Source organism: Pezoporus occidentalis, unplaced genomic scaffold, assembly GCF_034315485.1.
Source record: "Pezoporus occidentalis ecotype Australia unplaced genomic scaffold, CSIRO_AGI_Poc_V1 ctg29, whole genome shotgun sequence".
Taxonomy (NCBI): Eukaryota; Metazoa; Chordata; class Aves; order Psittaciformes; family Psittacidae; genus Pezoporus; species Pezoporus occidentalis.
Genome location: NW_026914829.1, coordinates 181,056 through 197,230, shown reverse-complemented (window position 1 = coordinate 197,230; position 16,175 = coordinate 181,056). Strand labels below are relative to the sequence as shown.

Below are 16,175 nucleotides of genomic sequence, written 5' to 3'. Positions count from 1 at the left end.
TCCTTTCTTCTTACAGTGAATACAGCAATCTGTAGCATCTCTTATTCTGTCAAGTAAAAAAATTTAAATTCTAGTGGATGATACTGAGGAATAGAGGTTAAACTGTGCCCTCCTTTTTTTCAGGACACTGAATGGCTGACAAGAATTTACTATGTCAATTTCAAGCTCAACCTCAGAGTTATCTTTCTGAGTTTAAAAGTCAGCATTTGACCCCAGACAGAATTGGATTTAACAGAATGTCAGATGAGACATAAAATTTGATAACATAGAATAACAAACAAAATCTAATTTTTTAAATTCCATTTTCATTAGGAGGTTGGAAGGTGCCCCTTACTAACAGGACTTAAGAAAGAGAAAATTGTTTAAAATTCAAATAACTTTGTCACTGTTTACACTATTGTTTTTCACGGCACTAAAGAAATTTAAAAAATATATTCCTTTTACCATTGAGGCTCACAACATCAGTATCTTGACTTTTCAAGTGGATTTGAAGTTGCAGCAATTTCAACAGAAAGAAGGCTTTATCAGTGGGGAAAAAATTGTGAGAAAGCAATAACTTTTGTTTTGCAGATCTATTCTTTTATCTTTTCAGAATGTTTGTCATTCAATATAGACCTCTATTTTTCAGTGGAGGTAGACAACCTAAAGAAATGCTGTGAAATTTCAGCTGAATAACAAAAAGTTCTAGTGAGCTATAATAATCTGAGTACTGTATGATTTTTTTTCCCATTAATCCACATATTTATATGTACTAACTTCTTTAGACTAGATACCTAACTTGAGAGCCGATAAGGTTAGATGGAATGAATGCAAGTCATTAGAATACTTCTTGAAAGGCATAAGTAGGCAACAGCTCATATTTTTTTCAACATTTTTATCTTTGAAATATCATAAACATACTTTGTTTATGTTTCTCTGTGGTTTCATGTGGGTTACTATATTCCATGTGACTCAGAGTAGACATCAGTATGATGGAGGGTGCTCTTCACAACTGTGAGAAGATCTGTTGATGCCTCTCACTTCAGGAAAGGCAGCTGATAGTGCTGTACTATGCTATCAGTATTACTGAACTGTTGCTACAGTTCACATTTAAAAATTTACATAGGTACATACGTATTTGAAAAAGACTGAAGAAAACCCACACTTAATTACACAAGTAATTAAATGTTCTTTAACATTTTTTTTCATCAGTTGTTTTAGCTTCTGGACTAGACATCCTTGCTGGTACTCAAATGACATTTAATATAGCTTGCTAACTTGCAAATAAGAAAAAACAGCACGTATCAATCACTTCCATAGTGATATAGCCCTTTTATCTGAGAGAAAAGCAGAATGACAAGTGACTCCATACACTATGAACTTGACTGCAGTGAGCAGACCCTAGGCTAGAATTAGGCAAACAATATTAACTGAATAATTTATTTAACAAATAAAGACTTTTACGTATGGCTAAAGGTGTCCTTTTCAACCACGAGTAAATGCTTACATCCATACCACTAATTAAAGTATGACAGAAAACTTGAAACAACTACATTTGATATGTTCACTTGGAAGTATTAAAGATAACAGGAAGAGATTCTGCAGGTACATAGCAAATAAAAAACAGACTAGGGAGAATGTAGATCCCCTCAGGAAGCTCTCAGGAGAACTGGCTACACAGGATTTGGAGAAGGCTGAGGTTCTGAATGACTTCTTTGCCTCGGTCTTCACTGGCAAAGGCTCTGACCAAACCACCCAAGTCTTGAAAGGCAGATGCAGGGACTGTGAGAATGAAGACCTTGCGCCCACTATAGGAGAGGAACTGGTTCGAGACCATCTTAAAAATCTGAACGTGCACAAGTCCATGGGTCCTGATGAGATCCATCCACGGGTCCTGAAGGAGCTGGCAAATGAAGTTGCAAAGCCACTGGCCATCATATTTGAGAAATCATGGCAGCCAGGGGAAGTTCCCGATGACTGGAAAAAGGGAAATATAACCCCCATTTTCAAGAAGGGGAAAATGGATGACCCAAGGAATTACAGACCAGTCAGTCTCCCCTCTGTGCCTGGCAACATCTTGGAGCAGATTCTCCTGGAAGGCATGCTAAGGCACATGAAAAACAACAAGGTGCTTGGTGACAGGCAGCATGGCTTCACTAAGGGGAAATCCTGCCTAACCAATTTGGTGGCCTTCTATGATGGGGCTACAGAACTGATGGACAGGGGGAGAGCAGTTAATGTCTACCTGGACTTGTGCAAAGCGTTCGACACTGCCCCACATGACATCCTTGTCTCTAAATTGGAGCTGCATCAATTTGATGGATGGACCACTCGGTGGGTAAAGAACTGGCTGGATGGTCGCACACAAAGAGTTGTGGTCAATGGCTCAATGTCCGGCTGGAGACCAGTAACGAGTGGTGCCCCTCAGGGAGCGGTGTTGGGGCCGGTCTTGTTCAACATCTTTGTCGCTGACATGGACAGTGGGATTGAGTGCGCCCTCAGCAAGTTTGCTGATGACACCAAGCTGTGTGGTTCGGTTGATACGCTGGAGGGAAGGAATGCCATCCAGAGGGACCTTGACACACTTGTGAGGTGGGCTGATGCCAACCTCATGAAGTTTAACCATGCTAAGTGCAAGGTCCTACACCTGGGTCAGAGCAATCCCAGGCACAGCTACAGGTTGGGCAGAGAAGAGATTCAGAGCAGCCCTGCAGAGAAGGACTTGGGGATGCTGGTTGATGAGAAAATGACCATGAGCTGGCAGTGTGTGCTTGCAGCCCTGAAAGCCAACTCTATCCTGGGCTGCATTAAAAAGAGTGTGACCAGCAGGTCGAAGGAGGTGATCCTGCCCCTCTACTCTGCTCTTGTGAGACCTCACCTGCAGTATTGTGTGCAGTTCTGGTGTCCTCAACATAAAAAGGACATGGAACTGTTGGAACAAGTCCAGAGAAGGGCCACGAGGATGATCAGGGGACTGGAGCACCTCCCGTATGAAGACAGGCTGAGAAAGTTGGGGCTGTTCAGGCTGGAGAAGAGAAGGCTGTGTGGAGACCTCACTGCAGTCTTGCAGTATATGAAGGGGGCCAATAGGGATGCTGGAGAGGGACTCTTCATTCAGGACTGTAGTGACAGGACAAGGGGTAATGGGTTAAAACTTAAACAGGGGAAGTTTAGGTTGGATATAAGAAGGAAGTTCTTTCCTGTAAGGGTGGTGAGGCACTGGAATGGGTTGCCCAGGGAGGTTGTGAATGCTCCATCCCTGGCAGTGTTCAAGGCCAGGTTGGACGAGGCCTTGGGTGATATGATTTAGCGTAAGGTGTCCCTGCCCACGGCAGGGGGGTTGGAACTAGATGATCTTAAGGTCCCTTCCAACCCTAACGATTCTATGATTCTATGATTCTTTGATTCTAAGATACATGAAATATTAATGTACAGAATACATTGGTAAAGCTCTGTGGGGATGAGTACTATGTTCATTAAATTCCACAGCAAAATTCTGACAATTCTGCAGGTAAATAAAATGGAAAAAAGTGACACTATAATACATATGCAAGATTTTAATTAATGGTTGCCTAGAATCTTCCAAACAGAAAAGACTCTTATATCCCCCATTGTTGTCTAGAACAATCTAAACTTTTTAAGGAACTATAATTTAAAAAATAAAAATTAGAGAAGAAAAGTGTAAAATGTTTAAAAAATTATATAAGTATTCCTGCTTTAAAAGGTAAAATCCACTATCTCAAAGAATCAAAATAATGGTGACTTGATCATTTAAATCTCTTGCTTGTTACAATTACTTTCCTTTAACCACTGAATTGAAGAAACACCGTCTATCCCCAGTGACAGTGACATCATTTTAACCACAAATAACATACAGCAAATTTTGCATGAGGAAATACATTTCAGAATCCACGTATAGAACGAAATGTGTTTGAACTAATATGCTCTGAATAACTTTAAGGAACAAATCCATAAAGGCAAACTAAACTACATCTCACATATGTGCTCAAAGCTTTAACTGAAAAATTCAATAAAATCTTGATTATGTAATCACAAAAAGCAAAAACCAAACAAATGCACATTTTAAAAACCAGAAATCAAATAAATCTAAAATAAATGGAAACGGAAACACTGAATAAAACTGCATTGCAACCAGTCTCTAGTTTCTACAGGCAAGACAAAAAAAAAGCAAGCAATCAGAGTTTTATAGCTGTTTCCTATAAAGCTGTCATTTCACAAGGACTGTAAAAGCAATGACTGAGCGTTTAAAACTCATCAAATCTTCATCAGATTTGAAAGAAATGGCCATATCTAAGAAAAATAATCACATAGTTAAGACAAAACAGTAGTTGTAAACTATATCTTAGTTTCCTGCACATGGTGGATGTAGAAACAAAAAGTTTGAGAAGGTGAAAATCTGTTCTATAGACATTATTGGTTGTGTTAATTACACTGTTTATCCACTGGAGACATAGTTGCACCCAGGACTGTAATATCTGTCAAATGAGATCTTATAGACTTATTAAAAGTCAAGTTTAATAGAAATATTGTCTCCCAGTTGGAGTGTTTTCAAATAGAAATAAAAAAAGTTATTGATTCCAGTCTGTGTGTTTTCCTGCATTACAGGGGGAAAAAAAGAAATCAAAACCCCTCATTAATTTTGCAGGTAAAACGTACAGCTATAGTTATCTATCTTCAGCAGTCACTAAGAGGACACAAAACAACAGTTCTGTTATGGATTTGCATTTTATAGCCTATGATACAAGATCGGGGCGGGGGAGGAGGCGGGGGTGGGCAAAAATGCCTTGTCATTTGCTTTTTAATTTGGCAAAGGCTAAGGATGATTGCTGAAGGATTACAACTTTATTGCTGCTTGGTGAAGGATATACTGCTCTCTCTACATTTTGGAAGGACTCACAAGAATAATCACTAGTCATTTTCAAGGCCAAGCCCGTAAACTCAGATGCATGTAAATCCCCACCAGTCACAGTCTACAATCACACCTTGTAAGTTATTCAATATGCTACTTTTAAAGATAGCAGTATAAATTCCAGTAAACAAAGGTAAAGTGTAAATTGAACTGACATTACTTTTCAATGTAACACTACAGAGAATGAAGACATAAATTCCCAGGTGTTAATTTTAAGCTGGAAAACGAGGGAATTTTTTTTTATTATGAACATGAACTTTATAAGTAGAATCAATCTTTTCAATGCCATTTAGCTGCATTTGTTGCTTATTATTAGACTTTGAAATCCGTAAAGCATTCTAATGTCTCACTCTTACAAAGCAGAGACACAGTGCTATCACAGCTAATACAGTGCAGACAGTTAGCTGACCAATGTCTCACACAAGAGTAGTCTTTGCAATTAAAAAAAACCCTTGGAATTATTTATTAATGTTGAGCTTTATACTTCTAACAAGTGTCTTCAAAGAGAAAAAAAATCTTTGTCTGTTGTCTTTTAGGGATAGCAAGAGATAGAATTTTCTTTATAAATTTTAAATACATTTACAATTTGTACAAAACCCCTAAAATAGATTAATATACTTTCAGCTAACATGTAAGTAGATTTGAATGTATGCTATGTGACTTTGCTTCATTAATATTAGGGATTAATGCTAATATAAAATGAAAGGAAAAAAAACTGTTTTAAATGTAGCAGAAGAGTAATGTATAGACCTGTGGCGGAGAAGAAATATAAGATGGAAATGAAACAATTTCTTAAATGGTAGATACTTTCATTCTTCCATATGCTGAAAAGAAGTTTTATATTTACATTCTAATAAATTTGTTTATAAAAGGTTATGGTAAAGCTTAAGGGGTGAGAAGAATATCTAGCCCCCAAAAAAGACTAAACAGTCCTTTCTCCCAGTATCAGTCTACTTAATATACTGAGATCTCAAGCTCAGAAGGCAAACACAAAAACCTTTAGATGTGCTTTTACTTCCATTTTTGGTAGTTAAAGTTAATTTTGAGAACTCTGATGTGCAAGTTTCAGAGTAACTTTTGCAGTCTCCTCTAACATGAAAATTGGTCCTATCTAAAACTGCCTTTAATTTAATAACTTGGCAACAAGTTCCTTCACATCACAAATGCTTACAGTTCAGGTGCACCAATTAGCTCTGATATTTTAACTATTTAATAAATAAAATAGTATCTTAATTATAGTAAAATTAAAATTTGTATGGGTGTCAGAATTATTGCTAAACCATTTTAAGATAAACATTAGATACTTTACTAATATAACACAACATCTATAATATCTTATCCATACCGTTTTCCAAACTAGCACATATGAAAATCCACAAGTAAAAAAAGGAGTTAATCTTTTAGCAAGGCATGATACCAATATCTTTTCCAAAATTATAAATTAACCATTCTGTGAACTACTGTGTGTACTGGGTTAAAAATAACATTACTGGTCAGTCACCACTGTATACTGCTGACAGGACAGTTGCATATGTAGCAATGACAGCTTATAAAATCATGGAATTGTTTAGGTTGGAGAAGACCCTTAAGATCATCAAGTCCAGCCTACATTGTGAGATGTTGTCAGCATGCTCATTTTTTAATTTTTCATCTTAAAAAATAAATTGGTCCTATATTTATCACCAGAATTCTGATGACAGGTCTAATTTATTCAAGGTATAAATAAGCAGAAATTTTGAGCTACCAATCTGGTACCAATTTGGTAGCACAAATTATGAACTATCTCCAATGTTATGTCTAAATTGTTTCAGCTCTCAAACTGACTTCGTCTGTATCTGTAAAAGTGTCTGAAGTTTGAATGATTCCTAAGTTCTACAAAGGTCAGAACTAATCTGTGTGAACTAAAATGTCTTTTCAATCAAGAACACTACCTTATGAAAAAGTTTTCTGAATATGCATACAATTTTGCTTTCCAATATGACTTGTGTTTTTATTGTCAAAAAAAAAGGTGAAGTCATATTTATCGCTCAATATATATATATATATATATATGTATGACTAAAACTCTTCAATGCAACACAAAGGTAAGTTCTTACCTTATTGTGATAGGGATGAGTGTACCTTTGCTAATGGATTGATTCACAGATACAGTCAGAATGTTCTGAGAGTTTCCACAGCTGAATCGAACTGTTGGTCTTCCTTCCACAAGATAAAAGTGAAGAAACTGTTCTCCAAAATTCCTTTCACTAGCTTTGAAAACAAAAATGGGGACAGTCACGCTTCTGAAAGTGTAGGACCTTCCAAAACTATTTCACACTGCTGGAATGCCATCACCAGTCATAATGGGTGTGGTTTTTTATAATTATTACAATTATGTGTTGTAGTTGAGGAGTCTTCTATCAATATAAAGGACTCTGCTTAGGTGACTCTAAGAAAAAAAGCAAGCTCTGTATCAATAGCTGAAAACAAGACAAAGTAAAAGAAAATAACCAAAAGACAGAACTTACTTTTAGACCAGTGTAATTGCATAAACATTAAAGAGATCTTTACATTAATTGAAGGTGAACTTTTCTCTATATTCAGGAGTATTATTAAGGTGCCAAAGGTGAGACAAAAGCATCAAAAGAATCACAAAAATACTGTATCATGATTTACTATTTTGTTCAGCTTTTCAACCATATTATAGAAAACAAAGATTATAAGAGAACATCTCCCTATTCTTATACTCTCTGTAAAGATCATAAACGAGTCACCTTTCCCAATTAATGACACATGTAGGACTTGATAAGAATAATTGCTGTCCACAAAAATTCAGACATACTGTTACTTGCACAGTTCAAACTATGGATAAAAGTATATTAAAAAAAAATAATCTTCTAGTCTTTGTTCGCTTCCACTGAATAGTATATTGTAAAGATCACAGCAAAATATTTCTATTTAAATGATGGGTGGCACATTGATAACACCTACAATGGCAAATTATTTTGAATGGGTAATGTTTTATCAATTTGCCCTTTGAATTTAACTGTACTTACTTCTTATAGAAGCTAAGACACAGCTCCTGTTTAGGATTTTTATTCCCCATTAAGGCAAACTGTTAAAATATTAATCTGTTCTTTGCTCGATATTTTACTATATTTAACTGAAGTAAAAAACGCACAATAGCTAGGTGATGAAATTGAATTTACTGCTTATATTTTTTTTGAGCAGTATTTGAGCAGATTACTACGTTCTTCTTAATTTCCAGAATCCTACCTGTATCCAATTCTCCAGCTTATCTGTAGTTCAGTTGAGAAAAAACACAACATATACAATATACAAATAAATTCTTTATGTAGGTATGTGGTAGGAGAGAACATTTTCTTCCTTAAGATTTTTCTGATTAACAACTTTATCAAACACAATGATAAGGAAAAAGGACAAAATCAAAACATACAGAGGCACAAACTCAACCAACAAATGGAGATAGTAACAAGAACTGGTGGTTTACACTAACTGGTATGGGCATGCAGTGTGTGGGAATGCTTGTTTCAGTAAGATTATCTTATTGAGGACCTTGCCAAAATGGGACAATAAGGAAGAAGGAAGGCAATAAGCAAACCACAGATGTGACAAACAGCCACAGAAAACAGTAACAGAAGCAACGGACAGTAACAGAAACCAATCTTACCAGTCACAGTAATGGATGGACTATCACGAAACTTCAGACATCACCAAAGAGTGCTACCCTGGACTTTGCAACAGAGAAGGGTGCCAGCGTGGGGGTCCAGGATACTGAGGAGGATTGTGTTTGTGGAGCTATGTAAACAGGAAACTGGGGAGGAACAACCCATGAATGCACATGTCCTTTTAAATCTAGCAAGTGCCACGTATGTGCCTTCACTACTGAACTTCAATCTCTACCAGTCAGAGGAAAGAGAATTTGACTTTCTACAGTCATGTTCTGTGAGTCCTGTAGACAAATGCTGTTGAAGTCAGTGCCTTGCCCATGGCAGACTGTGTAGCCAGCTGTGCAATGTTCTCTGTGTGTCTGCATGTGTGCACATGTCTGTGTGCATCTGGCATACATGATGAACTTTGCATAGTTTAAACAGCAAATGGGAAAGCAGCAGCCATGCCAATCAGACTGGGATGAAGACAAGGTCTTTGGGCTGGGTTCCAGTGGCTAGGTAGGAAAGATTTCCAGACCTGGAGCTGCTGGAGAACACAGCCTAAAATATCCCTTAACATTTTTATTCAGAAAGGTAGAAAGAATGTGGGTGTACTTGGCTGTACACAGCTACCTGCTGGAATACCTACTGATTTGTTAAGAGAAAATGATCAATTTTCATTTGGAGGACAAAACAGAAAGAAAAAGGTAATAGCAGATAGAGAGGGGCAACAGGTGTTAGCAACTTCCTGATCATTTGCTTTTGCATAATTCATAGGAAAAACATTTCAAAAAGTAAACTCTGTCCTCTAGAGCAGCTTTCTAGTCAACACAGTATTTCTTCAGTCTGTTACAAATCCTGATGACCCCCTGAAAGTCTTTTATGCTTGGCCATATTTTGTATTCTGAATACGTAATTAAATCCAAAGATACTTTAATTTGGCTGGATTTTATGCTTTTGGCTTTTATGTTTTCCTTCTACAATAATCTCTTAATTCTCTTTCAAAATATATTGCACTGTTAAAAAAGCCACTGCCTTTTAACCCCAGCACAACTGATATATGCACATACTGCATCATTCATTTCCTTATCTTCTTCTCCCCTTCCTGCACACGCTGTTCCATGCATTTCTAATTTCTATCAATAAGCAAATCTGTAAGCTACACTGAATTTAGAGAGAATGAAGCGGGGAGGGTTGTGAAGTATATACTGACAACATGTCATGAAGAAGCAAAGTTACAGCTGAATAGATCATTTCTCTTCTCCCAGTGAATCCGTCTGTCCATTCATACGGTCCATTAGTAAAAACTCGGACGTAGGTCCTCGTTATTATTATTATTATTAAAGTAAAAAATCTGTGACAGCTCCTCCAAAGGCAGCATTACCCTTTGAAACCTCAACAAGTGTTAATGCCTGAACTTCAGCCAAGGGAGCGCTTATAAGTCACACTTGCAGGAGACTAATATCATTCTTCATTATTATATGCTAGGTGGTATGAGACCCTTGGAAAGGACAGTCCTTCAAATCATTCTACAGTGAACAGGAAAAGGCAGACTGTCCCTGTGAAAAATTTTGTTCTGGCAATGTAAAGGAGCATATATCACCTAGCATATATGGTGGGAAATTGCCTCCATGGGAAGAGCCCTAGTCTTAAGCTCAAGAGATGTATTCCAGGAACGGACACAGACAGGAAGCCATCTGAGTGAAAAAATCTTGATGGATATTAGGGGTAACTTATCTTGACCTTAGTAGAGACTTTGTCAGGGGATCAGGTCAAAGAAACCAGGTCTCAGCAATCATCCTTTCACAGGAAATGGCAAGGTGGAAGGCTGTATTTGTATGACGGCAAGCAAGTGGCCACTGGGGTCAAATGGTTGTCTATCTAGAAAAGACAGATTTAAACTCCTATTAAGCGATGGCATGAAGTTTTATTATGCAAAAACATTTTGACACAGAGGAAGGATACTGTGAAATGCTCTGCTTGAGAATGCTAGCTGAAATAACAGACAAATAGACTATGACTGAATTGCCTGAAAGGACCATTCTTGGTTTTAGGAGAGGAAGTAGCACAGGGGAACAGAACTTCTGAAAGCATTGCTTATGAAAAAGGAGATGGTGTCCTTAAGGAATGCTATAAACATGGGCTGGGCCACCATAAATCCAATTGTCAGAAGTTATAGACTACCATATATACTAGAAGTTAAACAATCTGTCCTTGAAGGGACTGTGAACAGCATTATGCTAACCCTGTTAAAAGTGACAATGATGAAGTGAAGCTTTATAACTGTATCAGGTTTTTTATGATTACTTGGATTTATTTTGCTTTGTGGCTAAATGCCACAATTTGCTTTGATATGTTGATTAAATTAAAGCATGCGAACAAGTAAAATCATGAAGGAATGAAATAAAAAAATTGTAAGAATGCAAACTGTATTCAACAAAGAAATATTTCTCAAATTATGTCTAAACTTTATTGGCAAAAAAATAGTAATTGTGTATATTTTAATTTTTTTTTCTCCTGGCATATTTAAAGAAGAATCTCCTCACAGTCTACTAATAAATTAAAGACAAGGTCCAGACAAAAATTCCAGACAATTTTAGTCCATTGACTGTTACCATTTTTATGCTTATTAAATACATACTGAAAATAATTAGGGAAAACATGATTAGTAAGAAGGAAAGTTGATTTGTCATTTTATTAAAACAGATGATGGTTTATAATCTATTAAAAATTATATGCTACCCCTTTCTTCTTGGGTTACTTTCTTTGCCCGATACATGTAGAGATCTTCTATAAATAGTATATAAACTTATAACCTCTCTTTCCCCATGTTTTTAACAACCTATTTTTGCCAGACTCTACAAAAACAGTTAGTCCTTAGTATTTCTTTTTCTTAACCAACAATTGACAAAATCTTCTTTAATTAAGGTGTTAAATAGGAAAATGCTTTTCAACAATATAGTGCAAATCAGTAAAGTGACATGCGCAGCACACTGATTCTTCTATTCTGCCTATTAGATAGCCTATAAGTAGGCTTGCTTTATGTATATACATATTTTATTTTTCTTATTTGTATTTTTATATAGGTATTTACATCAGCTGCTAAAAGCTATGAAAACAATGCATCAGTACTTCTAAGTGTTCACTTTATTTTAAGATGCATGTATATGAACAAGAGAAGAAGGCACAGATCACCTTTTTGATTCTCACTGGGTGGTATACTACATAAAGATAAATACAAGTTTTAATACCTTTACATTTTCCCTTAAGATTCTGAATTAAATATTCTACTTATGCACTCTTTCTGATTCTAGTCATTTGTACAGCAAAAGCATCTTGTCTGAGATTTCCCACTGAAATTAAATGTTTACTAATTATCTGCTAAAGAAAAGGATGTAACCTCATGACCACCTGGTAAAATCAGTGGTGTCTTGGGTTCAGCAGTAGCGGTCAATTTTTCTCCTTCTTAGTAGCTGGTGCAGTGTTGTGTTTTGACTTTCAGCCTGTTTTTAGCTGTTCCTCAGTCATGTTTACCTTGACCAAGGACTTTGTGAGTCTCATGCTCTGCCAGGGACGAGGGGAAGCCAGGAGGAAGCAGAGACAGGACACCTGACCCAAGCTAGCCAAAGAGGTATTCCATACCACAGCATGTCATGCCCGGGGAGGTAACTGGGAGTTACCCAGAAGGACACTCACTCTTCTGGGTCGGACTCGTTTTGGCGGGTGGTATTGTATTCTCTTCCCTTGTTATTTCCCTTATCATTATTATTACTGGTGGTAGCAGTAGTGATTTGTGTTATACATTACTTACTGGACTGTTCTTATCTCAGCCCATGGGAGTTACATTTTTTTGATTCTCCTACATCCCTCCGGGAGCTGTTGGGGGGGGGGGGGGGGGGGGGTGGGGGTGGGGAGGAAGGGGGGGAGGGAGTGAACGAGCTGCGTGGCTGGGTTTAAACCACAACAGTTCTTCTTGTAAAAAAGGATAGATCTGCAAGTGGAATAATTAAAAAAAAAATAAAAAATTTGTAATTATTTTCTAGTAAAATACACATGGCACATGCAGATCACTGTGATTTTCTTATTTTTAAAAATGCTTTTGACAAAGACAGATTTTTGCTCTTTGAATGTGTGAAACTTGTTGCAACCTTAATCACAAGCTATTGTTTACATCTATATAAGAGAATATGAAAATGTGGAGAACATTAAACCTTTTTTGTAATTCTGTAGTTCTTGTTTCTAGTGGGTGTACTAGCCTCAAGATGACTTTCTGCTGACAGTTCATTTCTCAGCTGTTTGATGGTAGCACAGCAGCAGCAGAAGCAGGAGTTATACTACTATTAAAAGGAGAACAGCTGGCAACAGCAGCTTCTCTTTTGAAGTTGTTAGAAGGGAAAATGGAAGACAGAGCAAGGAACAAAAAACGGGTGAAGGAAGAACAGATGGAGCATATGAGCTCATGAACGATATTATGTTGTTTATCTGACAGAAGAGTTTGTTGCATAAAAAAATAATAAACTACAAAATTCAGCATAATCTGTATATGCACATTGTACTCATTCAGAAAACACTAGAGTTGCAAGTATGATGGGTTTCTCAGAGACAACGAAGAAAATGTGAGTAAAATATCTGCTAGAAATCATGAAAAATTGCCTAAGTTCCTGGAACTGTCCCAGCTCAATGTCAGGATTAGAACTGAACTCATACCATTTCATCCTGACCCTCCTTTCTTCCCTCTGTCTGGGTTCATGAAGGGACAAGAAGGGAGCTGGGACAAAGTCAGTGGAGATCTCAGATATGGGTAACTGGAAAGCACTAATATCATTCTACCTTTCTAGATGTGCAAAGACAAAGAATGTGAAATGCTTAAATTCTGCTGTAACAAAATCTCTGTAAACACCTCAAAATCTTTCATTAACAATTTCCCACAGAAAGCATGAACTGATAGCTGAACAGCTATGGTGTTAGATTCAGGATGAGTGCATTATCTAGAAAAAAATGTATGTAGAGTCACAGAATAGTTTGCATTGGAAGGGACCATTACAGGTCATCTAGTCCAATCCCCCTGCAATGAGCAAGGATGTCTTCAACTAGGTCAGGTTGCTCGAAGCCCTGTTCAATCTGACCTTGAGTGTTTCCAGGGATGGGGTATATACCACCTCTCCGGAAGACCCCTTCCAGTATTGCAACATGCTCACCATAAGAAATTCCTTTCTTGTATTTAGTCTGCCCTCTTAGTTTGAAACCATTACCCCTTGTTCTGTCTCTACAGGGCCTACTAAAAAGTCTGTCCCCATCTTTTCTGGAAGCCCACTTTAGGTACTGAAAGAATGCTATAGATCTCGCCAGAGACTTCTCTTCTCCAGGCTGAACAAGCCTAACTTTCTCAGCTTGTCTTCATAGGAGAGGTGCTCCATCCTTCTGACTGTTTTTGTGGCCCTCCTCTGGACCCACTGAAACAGGTCCATGTCCTTCTTATGCATTTCCTTCTTGCCCTTTAGTTTGACTAGCACGTCTTGACTCATCCATGAGTTTCTTGCAGATTTCTTAAATCTGGGGATCAAGGGCTCCTGCATACTATGGAAAGTGTCCTTCAAGATCTTCCAGCTCCATTCTGCTTCCTTGTCCCTGAGGGCAGTTTCCTAGGGGTCCTACTAATTCTTTGAGCAGCTGGAATTTTGCTTTCCTAAAATTGAGGGTCCTGACTTTATTGCTTGATTGACCCATATTCCTCAGGACCATGAGCTCCACCAGTGTCTGATCACTGCAGCCCAAACTGCCTTCAATTTTGACATCACTGAGTAGCACACTTGTGTTGGTGACCATCAGGTCCGGTATTGCAACCCCTCTGGTAGTGCTATTATCTGCTTTAAGAAGTTATCCTCAACGTACTCCAGGAGTCTCTTGGATTGCTTACAGCTGGCTGCGATACATTTTCAGCTGATGTCAGGGTGGTTAAAATCCCCTAGCATGAAAAGAGCCTGCAAGTGCAATGCTTTCTGTAGCTGGAGTAAGAAGTCTCCCACTGATTGGGCAGCCTATAGTAGACATCAACCACAAGATCCCTTTGGCTGCCTTGGTCCCTAGTGCTTGCCCATAAGCCTTCAACCTTCTCATAGTTATAATTCAGAGGAAAGCTCTTCTCACTCTATCCATAGATGGCAGTCCCTCCATCTAATTTGGTGGGGTTTATTTTGCACTAATTAAATGCAAATTAACATCAAAATGTCCATAAAATTACCTAGTATTTGAATGCATATAACTGAATTAGGCATAAAGGAACTGTGTTTTTGTTAAATCAGTTTTGGGTTGTAAGGTTTGGTTTTTTTTTAATATATATATATATATATACATATACACAAATAATGGTAGAAGCAGATTCATTAGGATACAGAGAATAAAGTTAAGGAGGGTAATGCAAGTCATTTATGACTGCTGTGGTGTTCTCCCACAGTGCACAAAGAAGGCATCCACATATTTGTTTGTAATTATTGGAAAACAGAGATAGTGAAAGAGTTGGAGTTTGATTTTCAGTTACAAATTTTGAACATTTGATGTTAGCAAAGATAGGCAAATTCTTTCTGTGTAAAATGGTTACGTTGTAAACTAACCAAAGAGCATCCAGCACTGTAATTTCTGTTTCAAAGACAGTGACCATCCCACACCGGCTTCATGAATTTGCTGCTTTTCCAACAAGTAGTGATAGAAACACATTTATCTCTGCTTGTAGGAATAGAGTACACTTATCTAAGTTTGTAAAAAACGCCACTTCCTCCTCAGAATAGCAAAGGAGCTTCCATTTTGGTTTTTTGTTTTTTCTTTTTTTTTTAGTTCTTAATAGACATGCTTAATCAGAGCTTATGGGTAGATAGTGAGCTTTACTTTAACTCTTGCAGGAAACCAACTACTTTGCAGTGATGAGGTAAAGATATTCAAAGTACTTCCAGTGACCCTCCTTGAAATCCTTTTGAAGGACAAATAACTTCTCTGCAAATTGAAACAAGTATAAAACACTTCATGATAAAGAACTGCCACCTATCCATGATTTTTAGCAAATTTTACAGCCATGCAGCTTAGGCAGCTACAGCAACAGCCCAGCTATAACATAATAGGATTTAAGATATCATTTTGAAAAGCAGTAAACATAAATGTTCAGTTTGGGCTACAGTGTTTTACACCTACAGAAAGCATAATTAAATAATACCATGGAGCCTATGCTACTTTCAAATCTGTCTTATAAATATTGACATAGTGCAGATGAATTCATATATATTATGTCCATAATATATCAATGACAAAAATAAATTAAAATAATTTATATTAAATCAAGATTTCTATGTGTAGAAAAGCCTTAGGAAACTGCTGTGAATAGAGAATCCTAATGGCTTTCTCTTTGTGGAGTAAATCTGTTGCATAGATCAAACAAACATATTTCCCTAGCTCTCCCTGGATTTGGGAAGAAATCACTTCATTTTCCAGGTTTTCCATTTCGATAGAAATTACAATATAAAATATATAATAAGATATTCAACTGGCAGAGAAGCCTATTTCTCTTGCTGACTAATGAAAAGCATACTGTCTCAGAAGTTCATGCCATATACTGAGGAATGAAATAT

The 16,175-nt window shown here is 37.2% G+C and overlaps 1 protein-coding gene across 1 annotated transcript in view; it reads right to left on the bottom strand.

Annotated features, from left to right (window-relative positions):
• EYS (eyes shut homolog) overlaps positions 1-16,175 on the bottom strand; it is a 286,523-nt gene that overhangs the window by 142,626 nt on the left and 127,722 nt on the right. The window contains exon 8 of the mRNA XM_062626098.1: positions 7,006-7,159. Coding sequence (XP_062482082.1) covers positions 7,006-7,159 — 154 coding nt within the window. The remainder of the gene's footprint in view (positions 1-7,005; positions 7,160-16,175) is intronic.